Source organism: Microtus oregoni, unplaced genomic scaffold (genome assembly GCF_018167655.1).
Source record: "Microtus oregoni isolate MIOR12 unplaced genomic scaffold, Mior012 000023F_ref0000262, whole genome shotgun sequence".
In the NCBI taxonomy this organism is placed as follows: domain Eukaryota; kingdom Metazoa; phylum Chordata; class Mammalia; order Rodentia; family Cricetidae; genus Microtus; species Microtus oregoni.
The window spans coordinates 37,150,296-37,163,183 of NW_024543082.1; the positions used below are offsets into that span (position 1 = coordinate 37,150,296).

General features: G+C 49.2%; 1 protein-coding gene across 1 annotated transcript in view; it reads left to right on the forward strand.

Annotated features, from left to right (window-relative positions):
* The window catches only part of Urb1 (URB1 ribosome biogenesis homolog), a 63,074-nt gene extending 50,826 nt beyond the window's left edge, over positions 1 to 12,248 (forward strand). Inside the window, exons 31-39 of the mRNA XM_041673393.1 lie at positions 1,814 to 1,974; positions 3,062 to 3,173; positions 4,335 to 4,441; positions 4,921 to 5,064; positions 6,576 to 6,685; positions 7,981 to 8,178; positions 9,275 to 9,516; positions 10,153 to 10,752; positions 11,519 to 12,248. Coding sequence (XP_041529327.1) covers positions 1,814 to 1,974; positions 3,062 to 3,173; positions 4,335 to 4,441; positions 4,921 to 5,064; positions 6,576 to 6,685; positions 7,981 to 8,178; positions 9,275 to 9,516; positions 10,153 to 10,752; positions 11,519 to 11,697 — 1,853 coding nt within the window. The 3' untranslated portion in view covers positions 11,698 to 12,248. The remainder of the gene's footprint in view (positions 1 to 1,813; positions 1,975 to 3,061; positions 3,174 to 4,334; positions 4,442 to 4,920; positions 5,065 to 6,575; positions 6,686 to 7,980; positions 8,179 to 9,274; positions 9,517 to 10,152; positions 10,753 to 11,518) is intronic.
* Positions 12,249 to 12,888: the final 640 nt, after the last annotated feature.

Below are 12,888 nucleotides of genomic sequence, written 5' to 3' on the forward strand. Positions count from 1 at the left end.
CAAAATCCATATCAATGCAAATTATTCATACCTATATCATATCCCCCTTTAAATGTAAAAGAACATTTATAAACCATATTTGGGAACATAGGCGCAGTTTTTTCTTTCCAAACTGCTTCCTGCTGAATGGGGGTGTTGTTAATTAGGTCTTTCATGGTATAACCTGTGTGCTAGTTTCATCTCAGTTGGCAGTTGAGCGAAACAATTTTCTGAAGGTGTTCACAGCAATCCTTCAGGTGGGCGTCCTTGAACTCTCAGAGATCCGCCTGTCTCTGCCGCCCAGGCATTGGGATTAAAGGCGTGTGCTACCACACCTAGAAGTCACAGAGGTCAATCTCCCTCTGCCTCCCAAGTGTTGGGATTAAAGGTGTGTACTACCACACCCAACAACTCTCTTCCTTTTTTTTTTTTACTTTAAGAACTTCAACTTTTAGCCTGCACATATTTTTAACACACTGTAAATCATTAAAAGTTTTCTTTAAATCTTTCTTTTACTGTATATGTCTCTTTTTTTGACCACATGAGTCTTTAATTTACCAAGCAATATCAGTAGGACTAAAGCTGTCGCTTTGGCAGCTAGATGTAGCCCATTCCTTAGCTTTCTGCCATTCCAACCTTGTGGCTGAGGTACCGGCCAGAGCAGCATTCAGTGCCACAAGTCTACCGTGTTTCAAGGTCCTTGCCATCAAACAAGCTGCAACAGACAACACTCAAGTCCTCTCTCTGTAGCTGGCCCTCTTATTTCAAACAGTCAGAGTTTGCCCTGGCAGGACGGCCCAGAAAGCCGGCGTTTTAAAACAACACAGGTTTTTTTCCTGCTACTGCTGAAAACAAACAAGCATTCAGTCGGCTTTTATCAATACCATTTAAATGTTTCGTGGCAGGACCTTTTAAGAGCTGCAGGGTTTTGCAGCTGAAGCTGAGTCAGGAAGCCTCTCTTAGATGAGAGCGCTTGCTTGCTTCTAGCAAGCAGAGCAGACCTGAGAAATCGCTGCTACCAAGAAAACATGCTTTACTCTTTCCCAAGATTTCTCAGGCTTTCAGTGGATACAGTTGTCCACACGTCTGAGCGCCATTCTGTAGTAATGTAGCTGTCTGGGATTGGGCCCCCTGTGTGCGTGATCCAGCTGTCTTATACTTTCTTATAGCAGTTGGAGGTGCCTTAAGGCCTCACATAGAGCAAAGGGATGTCAGCCATCAGGCGCTCCCTGACCCTGTCAGTGCTGGGATCACCTCATGGCCTTGTGTGTGATAGACAAGTCCTTGCCACTGAGCTGTCCCTGGCTCCCAGCAGACATTTTGACTGTTGCTTTTTTTGAGCATGGTGAACCACACTACAGAGAGTTTTGTTGTGTGTTTAAAGAATAATGGAAGGAAGGTTGCCAGAGTGGAAGTAGGGAAATCCTTTGTATACAGAACGGGCCCAGGCCCCACTGGTTTGCTCTGGCTGAGTTTCCCACTTTCTGTTCCTTCTGGTGTTTCACATGGGACAGGCACAGGACTGAACAAAGTAGGACCCAGAAGCCAGGCCCCTGCTGTGTCCCGTTCTGCTGATGCGCTGAGGTTCAGAGTGGGTCTCAGTGTTGCCCTCACTCTGCTGAACTTCTGACGTTTGTGGAACTGACCAGTGTCATGGAAGCAGGGTAATCATGGCCACAGAAGAGAAGATACCGTGGTCCGTTCTCCACAGCCAGAGAGACAGTGTTCTCAGTGTCCAGCCTGTGCAGCTGGCATTGGTGGGATGGAAGAGAGAGTTGTACAAGCATCATGAAATGTGGATCGTGTGTTTAATGCTATAATTTACTCTCTGTAGAATTTGTGGTGGATTGTCGAAAATTTTTGGATTCAAATGCTCTGGGCCTCACTGTGGCAGCCCTCAGCAGCTATGACCCCAAGATGCGTGCTGCAGCCTACTCTGTGCTGGCAGCCTACTACTCACACCTGGAGGGAGCTCGCTTCCGGGAGCAGTCACAAGTAAGTAGGAATCAAGTGTCTGTGGGGATGCGGTTGAGGCTTTGGAGAAGGTGCCTGTCACCTGGGGCAGAGGGAGGAGTGCAGAAAAGGCATGAGTGAGAGGCCCTGCTCTGTAGAAAGGAGCAGCGGGCTGTGTTCCTGCCACCCGGCTCCCGGACGCCTGGCTAGCTTATGCCCCGAAATAATAACACGGAAACTGTATTCTTTTTATTTATTTTTTTTTTTTTTTTGCTTTTTTGAGACAGGGTTTCTCTGTAGCTTTGGTGCCTGTCCTGGAACTAGCTCTTGTAGACCAGGCTGGCCTCGAACTCCCAGAGATCCGCCTGCCTCTGCCTCCCGAGTGCTGGGATTAAAGGCATGCGCCACCACTGCCCAGCTGGAAACTGTATTCTTTTAAACACTGCTTGGCCCATTATATCTAGCCTCTTCTTGGCTAACTCTCACATCTTGACTAACCCATTTCTAATAATCTGTGTAGCACCACGAGGTGGTGTCTTACCGGGAAAGATTCAGCGTGTCTGACCTGCGTCCATCTTGGGCTGGAGCTTCATTGCATCTGCCCTGGAGAGGAGCAGCATGGCGTCTGAGCTCACTTCCCTTCTTCCCAGCATTCTGTTCTGTCTATTCCACCTACCTAATTTTCTGACCTATCAGACTAAGCAGTTTTCTTTATTAACCAATGAAACAACAGATTGACAAATGACTTTCCCACATCACTGCTCAGGCATAGCTCAGCCTTGGGAGGCTGCCTTCTAACCCCAGCGTCCAGTGGGGAAGGGGTCCCTTCTGTTGAATGTATCTTTGGTCTAAACTCAGCCGTGAAGGCAACTGTTATCCACACCGTCTAACCCAGAAACCCACACCCCATGTGCCAGAGGGACAGAAGCAGATTGGTAGTAGTGTTCGACTTCTCTCAACCACTGTGCAGGTCTGCTCCTAAAAGAAGAAGGCAGGAGCATCTCCAAGAGGAAGGCACACAGTGTCCTGCTGTGGCTTCCTGTTTGTTCCCAAGTGGAAGAACAGACCCTCCCTTTAGAGCCGTGACAAACAAACACACCCTGAAGGTGCTTGTCTTTCCTCTGTTCAGGTTCTGTACTTGCTGGATGTTGTCCGCAATGGAATTAAAGCTCCGAACCTGAGGCTCCCCTTCACCGTGGCTCTTTTCATTGCCAAGGCAGCACTGCAGATCTTGAAACCAGGTACCCTCATAGCTTCTGGTGGGGGGAGAAACAGACAAAACTGAGGCTCTGGGAGTCCATCCCATGGGTTTCTTCACTGTGGAGTGCCCCTGTCTCTAGGACTGTGAGAGGGTCCGGAGTCGTGCCCTCCAAAGCACTTGTAGATTGCCTGGCACAGCACGCACCCATCTGAGCCAACAGCGGCTTGTCTGACACTGCTGCTCGCTGACCCGTGTGTGGCAGAGCCGTGGCGTGTACGGTTCCAGGTGCTCAGCTGGAAAGCACATGAGTCATTCTGTAGCTGTAACCAGAATGTTGGAACACAGCTCCTGGGGACCAGGCCGCCTCTGAAAGGATATGCAAGTAACAGGCCTTGATTCACCAGAAGGCCTTGTTTGGGTTTAGCCAGAGGAAATCAGGAGAAGGTTAGTACCATTGGAGGCCCCAAGGCTCTGTTAGTCCAGCAAGGTCATAATCTCAGCTGAGAAAACAGCCTCCAGCCGACTCCCCCCATCGTCTCACCCTCTGAGGCCCCCAGGAGAGGTAGCGTGTCTCAGGCCTCTCAGTTAGTGTGTAGTCAATTTTGTAGTCAGATTGCTCTTAGAATTCAGGCCTGATTTTCATCTGTGATATAATTCGTGTGACTTAAGTTTCCCTGCCTTGGAAACTTGTGGCGGAAACTCAATTGTTATCACTTGTCTGATTTAAAGGAGTCTGTCAGGATAAAATAGAGCAGAGTTTAGGTGTTCATCGTCCTAAACTCATCCCATTGAGCCCATGGTGCCTGGGGTACAGCCGTCCACATTAGTCCTCATGCCAAGGAAGACCATGTGTTGATGACCAGGCCACCCAGCTGGACTTTGAGATAGCAGCAGAAAGAGATGTATACTCTCCCGGCCTTGTATTCTAGAGCCAGATGTCTGTGCCTCCTTCCTGCGTCAGCTCCTCTCTGGGAGAGGCTAGAAACACAGTGTGAGCCCTGTAATATTTTCTCTGTGGCCAAGTCCAGGAATGGTGGTCCCTAAATCGTGTGGAGAACGCTATGTGCAGAAGTGGTCTTGGGTTTCCAATCTACTGTGGTTCTTAGGATGCAGAATCTCTGCTGGGTAGGGATTTATCCCCCAGTCCAGATACTGCCAGGCTGTACCGAGGACATTAGTGACTGTCTGCTTGTATTTTCAGAGGAGCACATGTACTGGAAGATCAGCAAGTTCCTACTATCGCACGAGAACCTGAACATGGACAAACTGCCAGGCTTTTACCAGTTCTTCTACAGCTCTGACTTCCAGGTAGTGTGGTCAAGTCCTCAAGGTCCCCGTAGACTTTGAACAAGATTACTCACTCAGCCCCACGTCTCCTCTGTCCCTCAGTAATGCAGCTTGCTACACAGTACCATTGCACAAGCAGTGCAGAGCAAGGTTGCAGAGAGGAGCCGTCTGTGCTGCCCCATAAAGCCAGACACACTCCTGTGTCCTGCTTATTAAAAGTCTCGAGTCTGGGAGCCTTTAGCATCCCTCTTGTGTTTCCTTGCTGAGCCCCTGGACTAAGTAGTACATACCCTTCTGTAAAACTCCCACCCACTTAAACATGGTTTACTGTTTGATTTGACTTGGTCTTTGATTTCTGAGCTGATAATGGAATCAAAGGACAAGACTCTTAATGGTGTAAGGCCAGAGCTGTTGGCCATCGCCTGGAAACACTGCTGTTTGCTTGTCCCACAGAAGAGCTGTAACTTATCTAACGATGCTTTCTTGTTTGTCTGGCCTAGCAAAAAACAGAACAAGAGTGGGTGTTGGGAATTCTACGGCAGGGGATTAGAGACAAACACTGTTATGAGCTGTGCTCTAGGAGAGGGGTGTTCCACATCATTCTGTCATTCTTCAGCAGCCCCTTGTGTGACGAAGTGGCTAAGGTAAGCATGTTCCCCGGGTTCGCAGCACAGGGGTGTGCGTGTTTCTGTGTGCGTGCATGTGTGTATGTTTGTGTACGTGCGTGTGTGCGTGTGTGTGCGTGTGGAGTCTGGCATTGTTCATCCCAACAGGTGATTTTCTTTGTGGCCTTCTTACCACACCGTGGTGGATAGGAAGAAAGACCTTTGCATCTTTATTTTATCAAGGGAAAGGAGCTAGTTCCTGATCATAAGCCTGTGGAGTTGACCAGAAAGCTAAGATGCAAATTATCCCACCTGAGTGACAGGAACCCTCTAGCTCCCAGTTTTGCGTGTAGTGTCTGGAGACATAAAACCTTTGTATAAGAATCCCAGCCCTTGAAGGCTGAGGCAGGAGGATTAAGGCCAGCCTGGAATGCATAACATGAACCATGTTCCAAATAAATAAATGTTGACTGTAGACAGTCACACTGTGTGTTCAGTTTTATTGGTTCATATCAGTTATATTTTTCTTCTGGAATTTACTCTCTTTGTTTTTGAAACAGGGTCTTACTTTGTTGCCCTGACTGGCCTGAAGTTAATGTTGCTGGCTTTGAACTTGCAACATTCCTCTTACCTCTCATGTACTAGGGTTGCAGTCATGACCATTCTTGAAGTTGACTCTTAAAAAGTTTATACCGTATGTAGTCCCTAAAGTAGTAAGCACTGGACACACGTTCTCTCTAGTTGTTTGAGGTCATAACTTCTGTGTCCCTTCCCATGTCACCATGCACTGATCTGCAAGCTTCAGAGTGGCACCTCAGGCAGGATCCCTCTCTTTTTTGACTGTCTGGTATCAGCATCATCTAAGTAAATGACAGTTCACAGTTTTCACTAAAGCTTTAAAAGTCAAAGGCACTCTGAATTTTAATTAAAGATTTATTTCTTAATTTGCTTTTGACTTGGGGGAAAGCATAGTAAATAAGAATAGAGAGTTGAGACTGCCTCCTCTCACCCGTTAGGAACCAGTGAGTTTGCTCTGTCCCTGACTGTCCTGGGACTGAGAGCTGAGTTTATGTTTTCTAAATACACAACTGCTGAAAGAAGTAAATGGGAAAAACCTGGCAAACTTTTATTTTTGTCTTATGTAAGATGTGGGGAGTAACAGTCAAGATTAAGAAATACATTGTAATAAATGGAATTTGAATATGATACCTTTTTATTTTGATAGTGAGAGTTCTGAGGTGCTCAGAAACAGTTAGGGACAGGCCCGTGTTGATGGTCTCCCTTGGGTAGATCCCAGCAGCTCACAACTGGTCTGTGCTGCATCCCACCTGGCTCATCTTGTATCTGGGCTGCTGACTGCTGGGATTCTGTTTCTGTCATTTGCATGCGGATACACTTCTGGAGCTGGGCCTATGGCTAATAATCCTTGTAATCCCAGCCCTCAGAAGTCTGGGGCCAGTGTGCGTCCCTATCTAACAACTATTAAAAGTTAAACCAGCGAGAGAGAAATCCCTGTTGGTCACTAAGGAGTGACTCTTTGAACTCTGCAGAACTGGATCCTGGAAATTCTGCAGAATGTTGCCCGTATCACCAGATCTGCCTATGAAATCATCCGGGACTATAGCCTTTTAACATGGATTTTACACATCCTTGAGAGCAGGTAAGTGCTTTTTGCATGATACCTCTAAAGGTTTAAGCATCAATAGATTGTGTGCAATGGGGTCCCACCCATACTCCTGTGAGCTTGCAGTCCAGCTCCTGGTAATAGCCAAAGGGCCTTTCTTCCATTAACTCCTGCTTTTCGGGATCTCTTGTCTGCCTTGGATTTGAAGCACAGCTGCATCCACTTTGGCAGAACCCCACTAGCCTTCCTGTCTTTATGTCCCACTCAGCCACTGGGGCCAGCTGCATAGAGGGTATCCTGTCTCCTGAGCCTCTGCTTCTAGGCTTGTTGAAATGCCCAGTGAAGGTAGATGAGTCCTCAAGCACTGGATGGGGGTTGGGCAGAAGATGCCTGTCATTCCTCATAGTCTCCATCACGTGAGTCTGTGCAAGGCTGGGGTCCCTGACACAACACTGTCAGGAGGGCTCTGTCTGTGACGGGGCAACTGTAACATGCCCAGGGGCCACTGGGTCTTTTTGTTCTTTTTCCTTTTTCAAAAGTAATTTTCAGCTTTTTGAGAAGCTGGCTCCCATGCACATGTGCAGGCTCTGCCCTGGGAACTCTGCATGTTTCACTGTCCTGCTTGTTACAGCACTAAGTGACTTCTTAAGGGCGCCTGCACCTCATCCCCGCCAGGTTGTGGCACTGTGACGTCATAACCCTGCCGTTGCAGAAGACGGTTGGTCGTTCATTGATTTGTTTTTAACCACAGGTTCGAATCAGTGATCTTTTACTCCGAATATAAAAACTAGGTGTTCATACTGGAAATGAGCACTGCTGGAGGTTGGCATTCAGAAGGTATTTTCTAGGGTTCTCATGCAGAATGACCCGTGCATGTGATCCCACCACTCGGGAGACTGTGCCACAGTGCCAGACCCTGCCTCAAAAAGACAAATAGAGTAAGATCTTTCTGAAAGAAACAGCTTAAACTGTGTCTTCCAACATCAACAGCTTCAAGACTTTTCAGATTCTTTTAAAGGCATAATTGGCTAATAGCAATAATAATAATAATAACAACCCATAATAACTTTGTTCATAGTTCAAGTTGCTACCATAACCACACTGCTGTGTCTCCTGTACTTGAGGGACTTGGTGCCGTGTTCTGGTGAGAACGTGGTCTGGCTTGATGCTGCCTTTCTACATCAGGCACCTTGTTCTTACTTAGAGGGAGTGCTCTGTGCTGAGGGACGGGCAGGTCGGACTCTTAGGGGGCGCTGTCACCAGCGTATAGTCCACATCCTACCTTCACACATTGACCTCCCTGACTAGGCTGCTGCCATGTTTGATTTCAGATTTGTGGAGACTCAGCTGCTCTCCAATGTGATCTCCTTGCTGCACACCCTGTGGGTGACCAACCTCGGCAACAAAGCACCAGAGCAGGGCGGGCAGCCACCGTGCCAGCCTGGCTCCCAGGAGTCCCAGAAGATGCTTGCCCTGCACACTGTCGACGAGTTCCTGTATGTCCTCATCGCACTTACAGCGCACCTGAGGTGAGCCTGTTGTGAGGTAAATACCCTGCTGTGCAAATCAGAACAACAGGGCTATTGGTGCTTATTCCTTCCTCTCACCTGTGGTCACCACATCTCTCTCACAACCCAGCTGTGATCCCTGAGCCCTGGCCTGACGTGGTGTGGGCCAGAGTGCTGTGCCAGCATCAGGACATCTATTGTAGCTCTATCTTTATTTTCATCTCCGTCTCCAAGGTTCTCATGGAGGCCCTGAAAGCTTAGCAGACTTAGAACCCACAGTGCATCATGCTAGAGCACTTTTTGCAGGAAAAACATCTGTATCTGTGTTACACACACACACACACACACACACACACACACACACAGAGCGTGCTTAAACAAATGAGGTTCCACAGAAGAGTGTGTTTTCTGTGACCTTAGTCTGAGCCCAGGCACCTATAAGTCTTAGCCCTGGCACGTATAAGCCATCTCCACCACCTCTCCAGCCTCCAGAGATGCACATGGCCATGGACCCTCCAGCTCATCCGTCCGTCAGCTCTGGGAGCTGATGTGTGTCAGTGGGGTAGAATGGGGCTCAGAATTGGAGGCTTTTTATTTTTATTTTTTTAAATAAGAACAGGACAATTGGTTTCATGTTGCCCCAAATTAAATTAAGACTCTGCTGGACAACCATATCTTGTATTTTGGGGTTGTCTGGCACATTGCTGGCCGACTACTGATAACTGTTAGCATTCAACCTTGTGTGTAGCGGGTGACATTAGAAGACGAGAAGGCTCTCTTCCCTCCACTGAGCGTCACTCAGGCTTTGCCCGTGTGGTGATGCTGACGAGAGCCTGCCTGAGCTGCAGAGGAGTCAGCATCCTTCAGAGCTATGTCATTCCCCGGCCCTGCCCCTCCATCTTCCTGCTTGGCTTTCTAAAGAGGTTTCTCTTCCTCCAGCAGAGAATTCAGATTCCAGATCTCTAGAGTGCCTCTCTCACTTTTCCTCTTCTGTGTCCTGAACACACATTGGTTTGGCCTTTAAAAAAAAAAAAGTGTAATTGTTTGACCTGACTTTCCTGGGCTAGTCAAGACAGGGTCGACTTTTGCTCAGTCTGTAATATTGACTTCCAAACAGGCCCACCTTGGCCTCTGCCCAGCTGATCAACTTCTTTTGGACACTTGAGTCTGTGCTGAGTTATCGAGCCACCATCCTAAAGACCTTCAAGAATTTGGGTCGATTGACTGTGAACAAGGTGACACTTTCCACCAAAGATGTCCTGGTCCTCTTGCATAAGTGGAGCCTCATTGAAAGAGACATGAAGCTCCAAGGAGCCCTGAAAGCCATCATTGAGCAGCACCAAGTCAAGGACCTAATAAGTAAGTTTTCCTCCTTCCTGCCCTTTGCTGCCTGAGTCTACCAACATGCCCCTCACTAGCCACGGCTCCAGAGCAGTGGGGCATAGAGGCGGAAGGGAGGACCTGGGTTTGAGTTATTCCCCAATGCCTGGTAGCCTTTTTGCCTTTAGATAAGGCAGTGCCCAAGTGTGTTAGCTCCATGTTACTGTGACAAAATGCCCAAGAAGATAAAGGATCTGGGATCAGACACACCCTTCAAGGGTCCACTGCCAGTGACCTACTTCCAGTGTTTCCACATCTCCCTATAGCATGAATGTACTAGTGTCTTCGCCCACAACATCAGGGCCTCCTGAACTGCTCACTTCAGCACTGCTGTGCTGGAGCATTGGGATGGAGAAGACCCAGGCAGTGGTGTGAGTGCTGAGGAGCCTGCTGGGAAGGAGCGCCCAGGAGTGGCTGTTCCCTTGTTCACTGCTCTGAAGTCAGAAGAGCAGATTGGGGGAAAGTGCAAAGTGCAGCCTATTCAGTGCTTTTCTCTCTCTCTCTCTCTCTCTCTCTCTCTCTCTCTCTCTCTCTCACACACACACACACACACACACACACTCTGTATGGATGTGGCAACCCCACCCTCACTTTTTTCCTCTCTGTCTTTAACAGAAATGCTCAAGGATAAGAACAAGCCTATGACAGCTGCCCGTGCCAAAGGCCCACGAGGCCGAAGGAAGAGACAAGGAGAAGAGGAGGAGGCTGCTGAGCCTGAGCTGGAAGCATCTAGTTTGGCGACATGCAAGGACCTCCTGAGGGCCACCCTGACTCACTGGGGGCCAGTTGTCCCCGTCCCGGGACCCACTCAGGAGTCTGTGGGCCAGGCTGCCCCTGGGAGTAAAGCACCGGACTCTACTCACGCTGCTGATTCTTTGGTGGCCAGCTGGGTGCTGCGGTCATTGGCTGAGTGCCCCCTCAGCAGGGCCGAGGCCACAAGACTCCTTGACTGGCTCGAGAGCTACATTTTGCCACACTCAGTGGTGGTAGCTGACCTTCTCAGGGACAGTGCTGTGACGAGTGGCATCTTTAGGCTGTATAATCGCCACTGCAGTGTTCAGGGCCTGGCAGAGCCTGCACAGGATGTGGCCTGCAAGTTTAACACTATCATGCTGCAGCTGTTGGCGGCCCGGGGCCGGATAGATAGCCCTTTCCATCCAGTGGTGGAAGCCCTGTGCCTTGATTGTCTGGACGAAAAGGATGAAGCCAAACGAGGTAATGTGGACTCTTTTGTCAGAGCTAGAGAAATACGTGGGGTGGGAGAGGGTGGGCTAGAAAGTAGGAAGCTCTTCAGCTTGGTGCTCTGAGTTTTAGTCCTCCCCGAGACTGGGCGTTACAGAGTGGACGTCAAGGGAGAGCCGGTCTTCCTCCTTAGTGGCAGTCATGTTTATGACAACAGGCACCCCCAGAACCTGAGGGACACCCCATCCTACAGAGCAGAGGACTGGTGTTGCATAGTGACCACACACATATACCCACGTTTGTGTGTGGCATCCAGACACAAGAGTGAGTGGATGAGTGGCCTGCTCTGGCTTTGGCTGTGAGGTGGAGTGGCAGCTGTGTCCTCCATCTGGGAGAATGGACGCCTTCCCAGGGAGGGAAAAGCCAGTAGGCTGGCCTGTGACCCCACCTGAGAGCAGAGGGGCCTGTCAGGTCTCATCTAGCTGCAGCAGGAATAGAGTCTTTCTGCCTGTGAACCAACTCAGTGATGGCCGTGACCATGAGGCCTCTGACCGGGATGGGACTTGGAGTAGCTTCTTTTTTAAGGCCAATATACAGTCATCAGAAGAAAGTAACCCTAGATGGTCAGGAAGGATAGCACAAGAGGAAATTCATTTTTATTCACATGCTCGCCTGTGCTTCTGCAGGCTATGGGGTAGTGTATCTGGCAGCTGTGCAAAGCCCCGGTGCACTATGGGTGGGTGGTTTGCTTTCCATCTGAGAAAGTGCACATCCTAATGACCTGTCCAACTCTCCCCAGCTCCCACAGTATTCCTGGTGTCTCTGTATGTTAAAGACATCTGGCTGGGGGCCCAGCAGCCAGACACCTTCCTCGCTCACGTCAGAATGGCCTGTGAGACTGCAAAGCCACATGGTGAGGCGGAGGCCATTGTTGCACTCTGCAGGAACATCTACTCCTCCACCCAGACAGACGCTTGACTCACCCCTGCTGACCAGCTCCCCAGCAGACTAGCTCCCCAGCAGCTTCCAGAAAGTCTAGGCCAAGGTTTCCAAGAGGTGTGAACTGATACATTCAACTACTTCCAGAAAGAAAGGTTACGGGGACTGAATTAGCTGACCAACAAGAGGCTCAGGTGCTGACCTTACAGCCACAGTTGTAGTAGCTGGGCACTACCAGGCCATGAGCTCACAGAGCGTTCAGATGGCTGCCACCCTCCTGGCAGAGGACGCTCCTGGGTGGTACTCGTAGGTCCAGGATGGGTTCACGGTGTTGGAGCTGAAACGTGAAAGCCCGTGTCTTTGGATGCACATGGCAGATGTGTACAGTTGTCTCTGTGAGACAGCATAGGGCGCTTCCCGTGACCAAGTGAGCGAGCTCCTGTCTGTGTTTGCTGTTGATTTAAATATGGTACACTGTGCCCCTAAGGTAAAATGCCTTCACCTCTACTTTGGGAAGACAGCCTATTTTTTTAAGTTATATTTCAAAGAGGATTTTGAGTTTATAATGTTTTGATAATAAATAGCAATTTTTGTGAGTCACTTTGTATTTTGCTTTCACTTTACAAACAATTTTTAATTGAGAGGCCTACATTTTAATGTTGTAATTTAACTGTTATGACTCACTCTTACTAGGTGTTGTTTCCGGTAGAGGTCAGTGTGAAATTTCACGCATTTTGCAGATGAAATGTGCTGGTCCCTTGTGTTTGAGCTGCTGTTTGTGAGCTGGTGACTTGGTGTCTGGTGTGCTGTGTGTGGTGCTGGTTTCGACTTCAGTGTTTGCACTTCTGTGTGTGTCGTCCTGCTCCACAGACAGGCTCGTGTACAGACAGCCGCTCACCTTCAATTGCGGGCACAGACGGGAAGCCCCAGGTCACTGAGGTGGAAAGTGCCTGTAGGTTGCGGTTTATTGACACTCTCCTGCTTAGGGTACCTCTGAGTGGCACACAGAAGGACAGTGGCTGGAAAGACAGGATCTGGAACATGTCCCGATAGGCCAGGCTTCTGAACCCAAAGAAGTGGCCACCAGACCCCAGCAAGTTTCTCCAGTCCGGCACAAGCTCCAGTCTTCAGCATCCCCTGGGCTCATGGTCCCGGTGACTAGGTGGGGTGTGATTACTCCTGTGAGGTGAGCATGCATGCAGTCTGAGTGCATCAGCCTCCTCTCTCTTG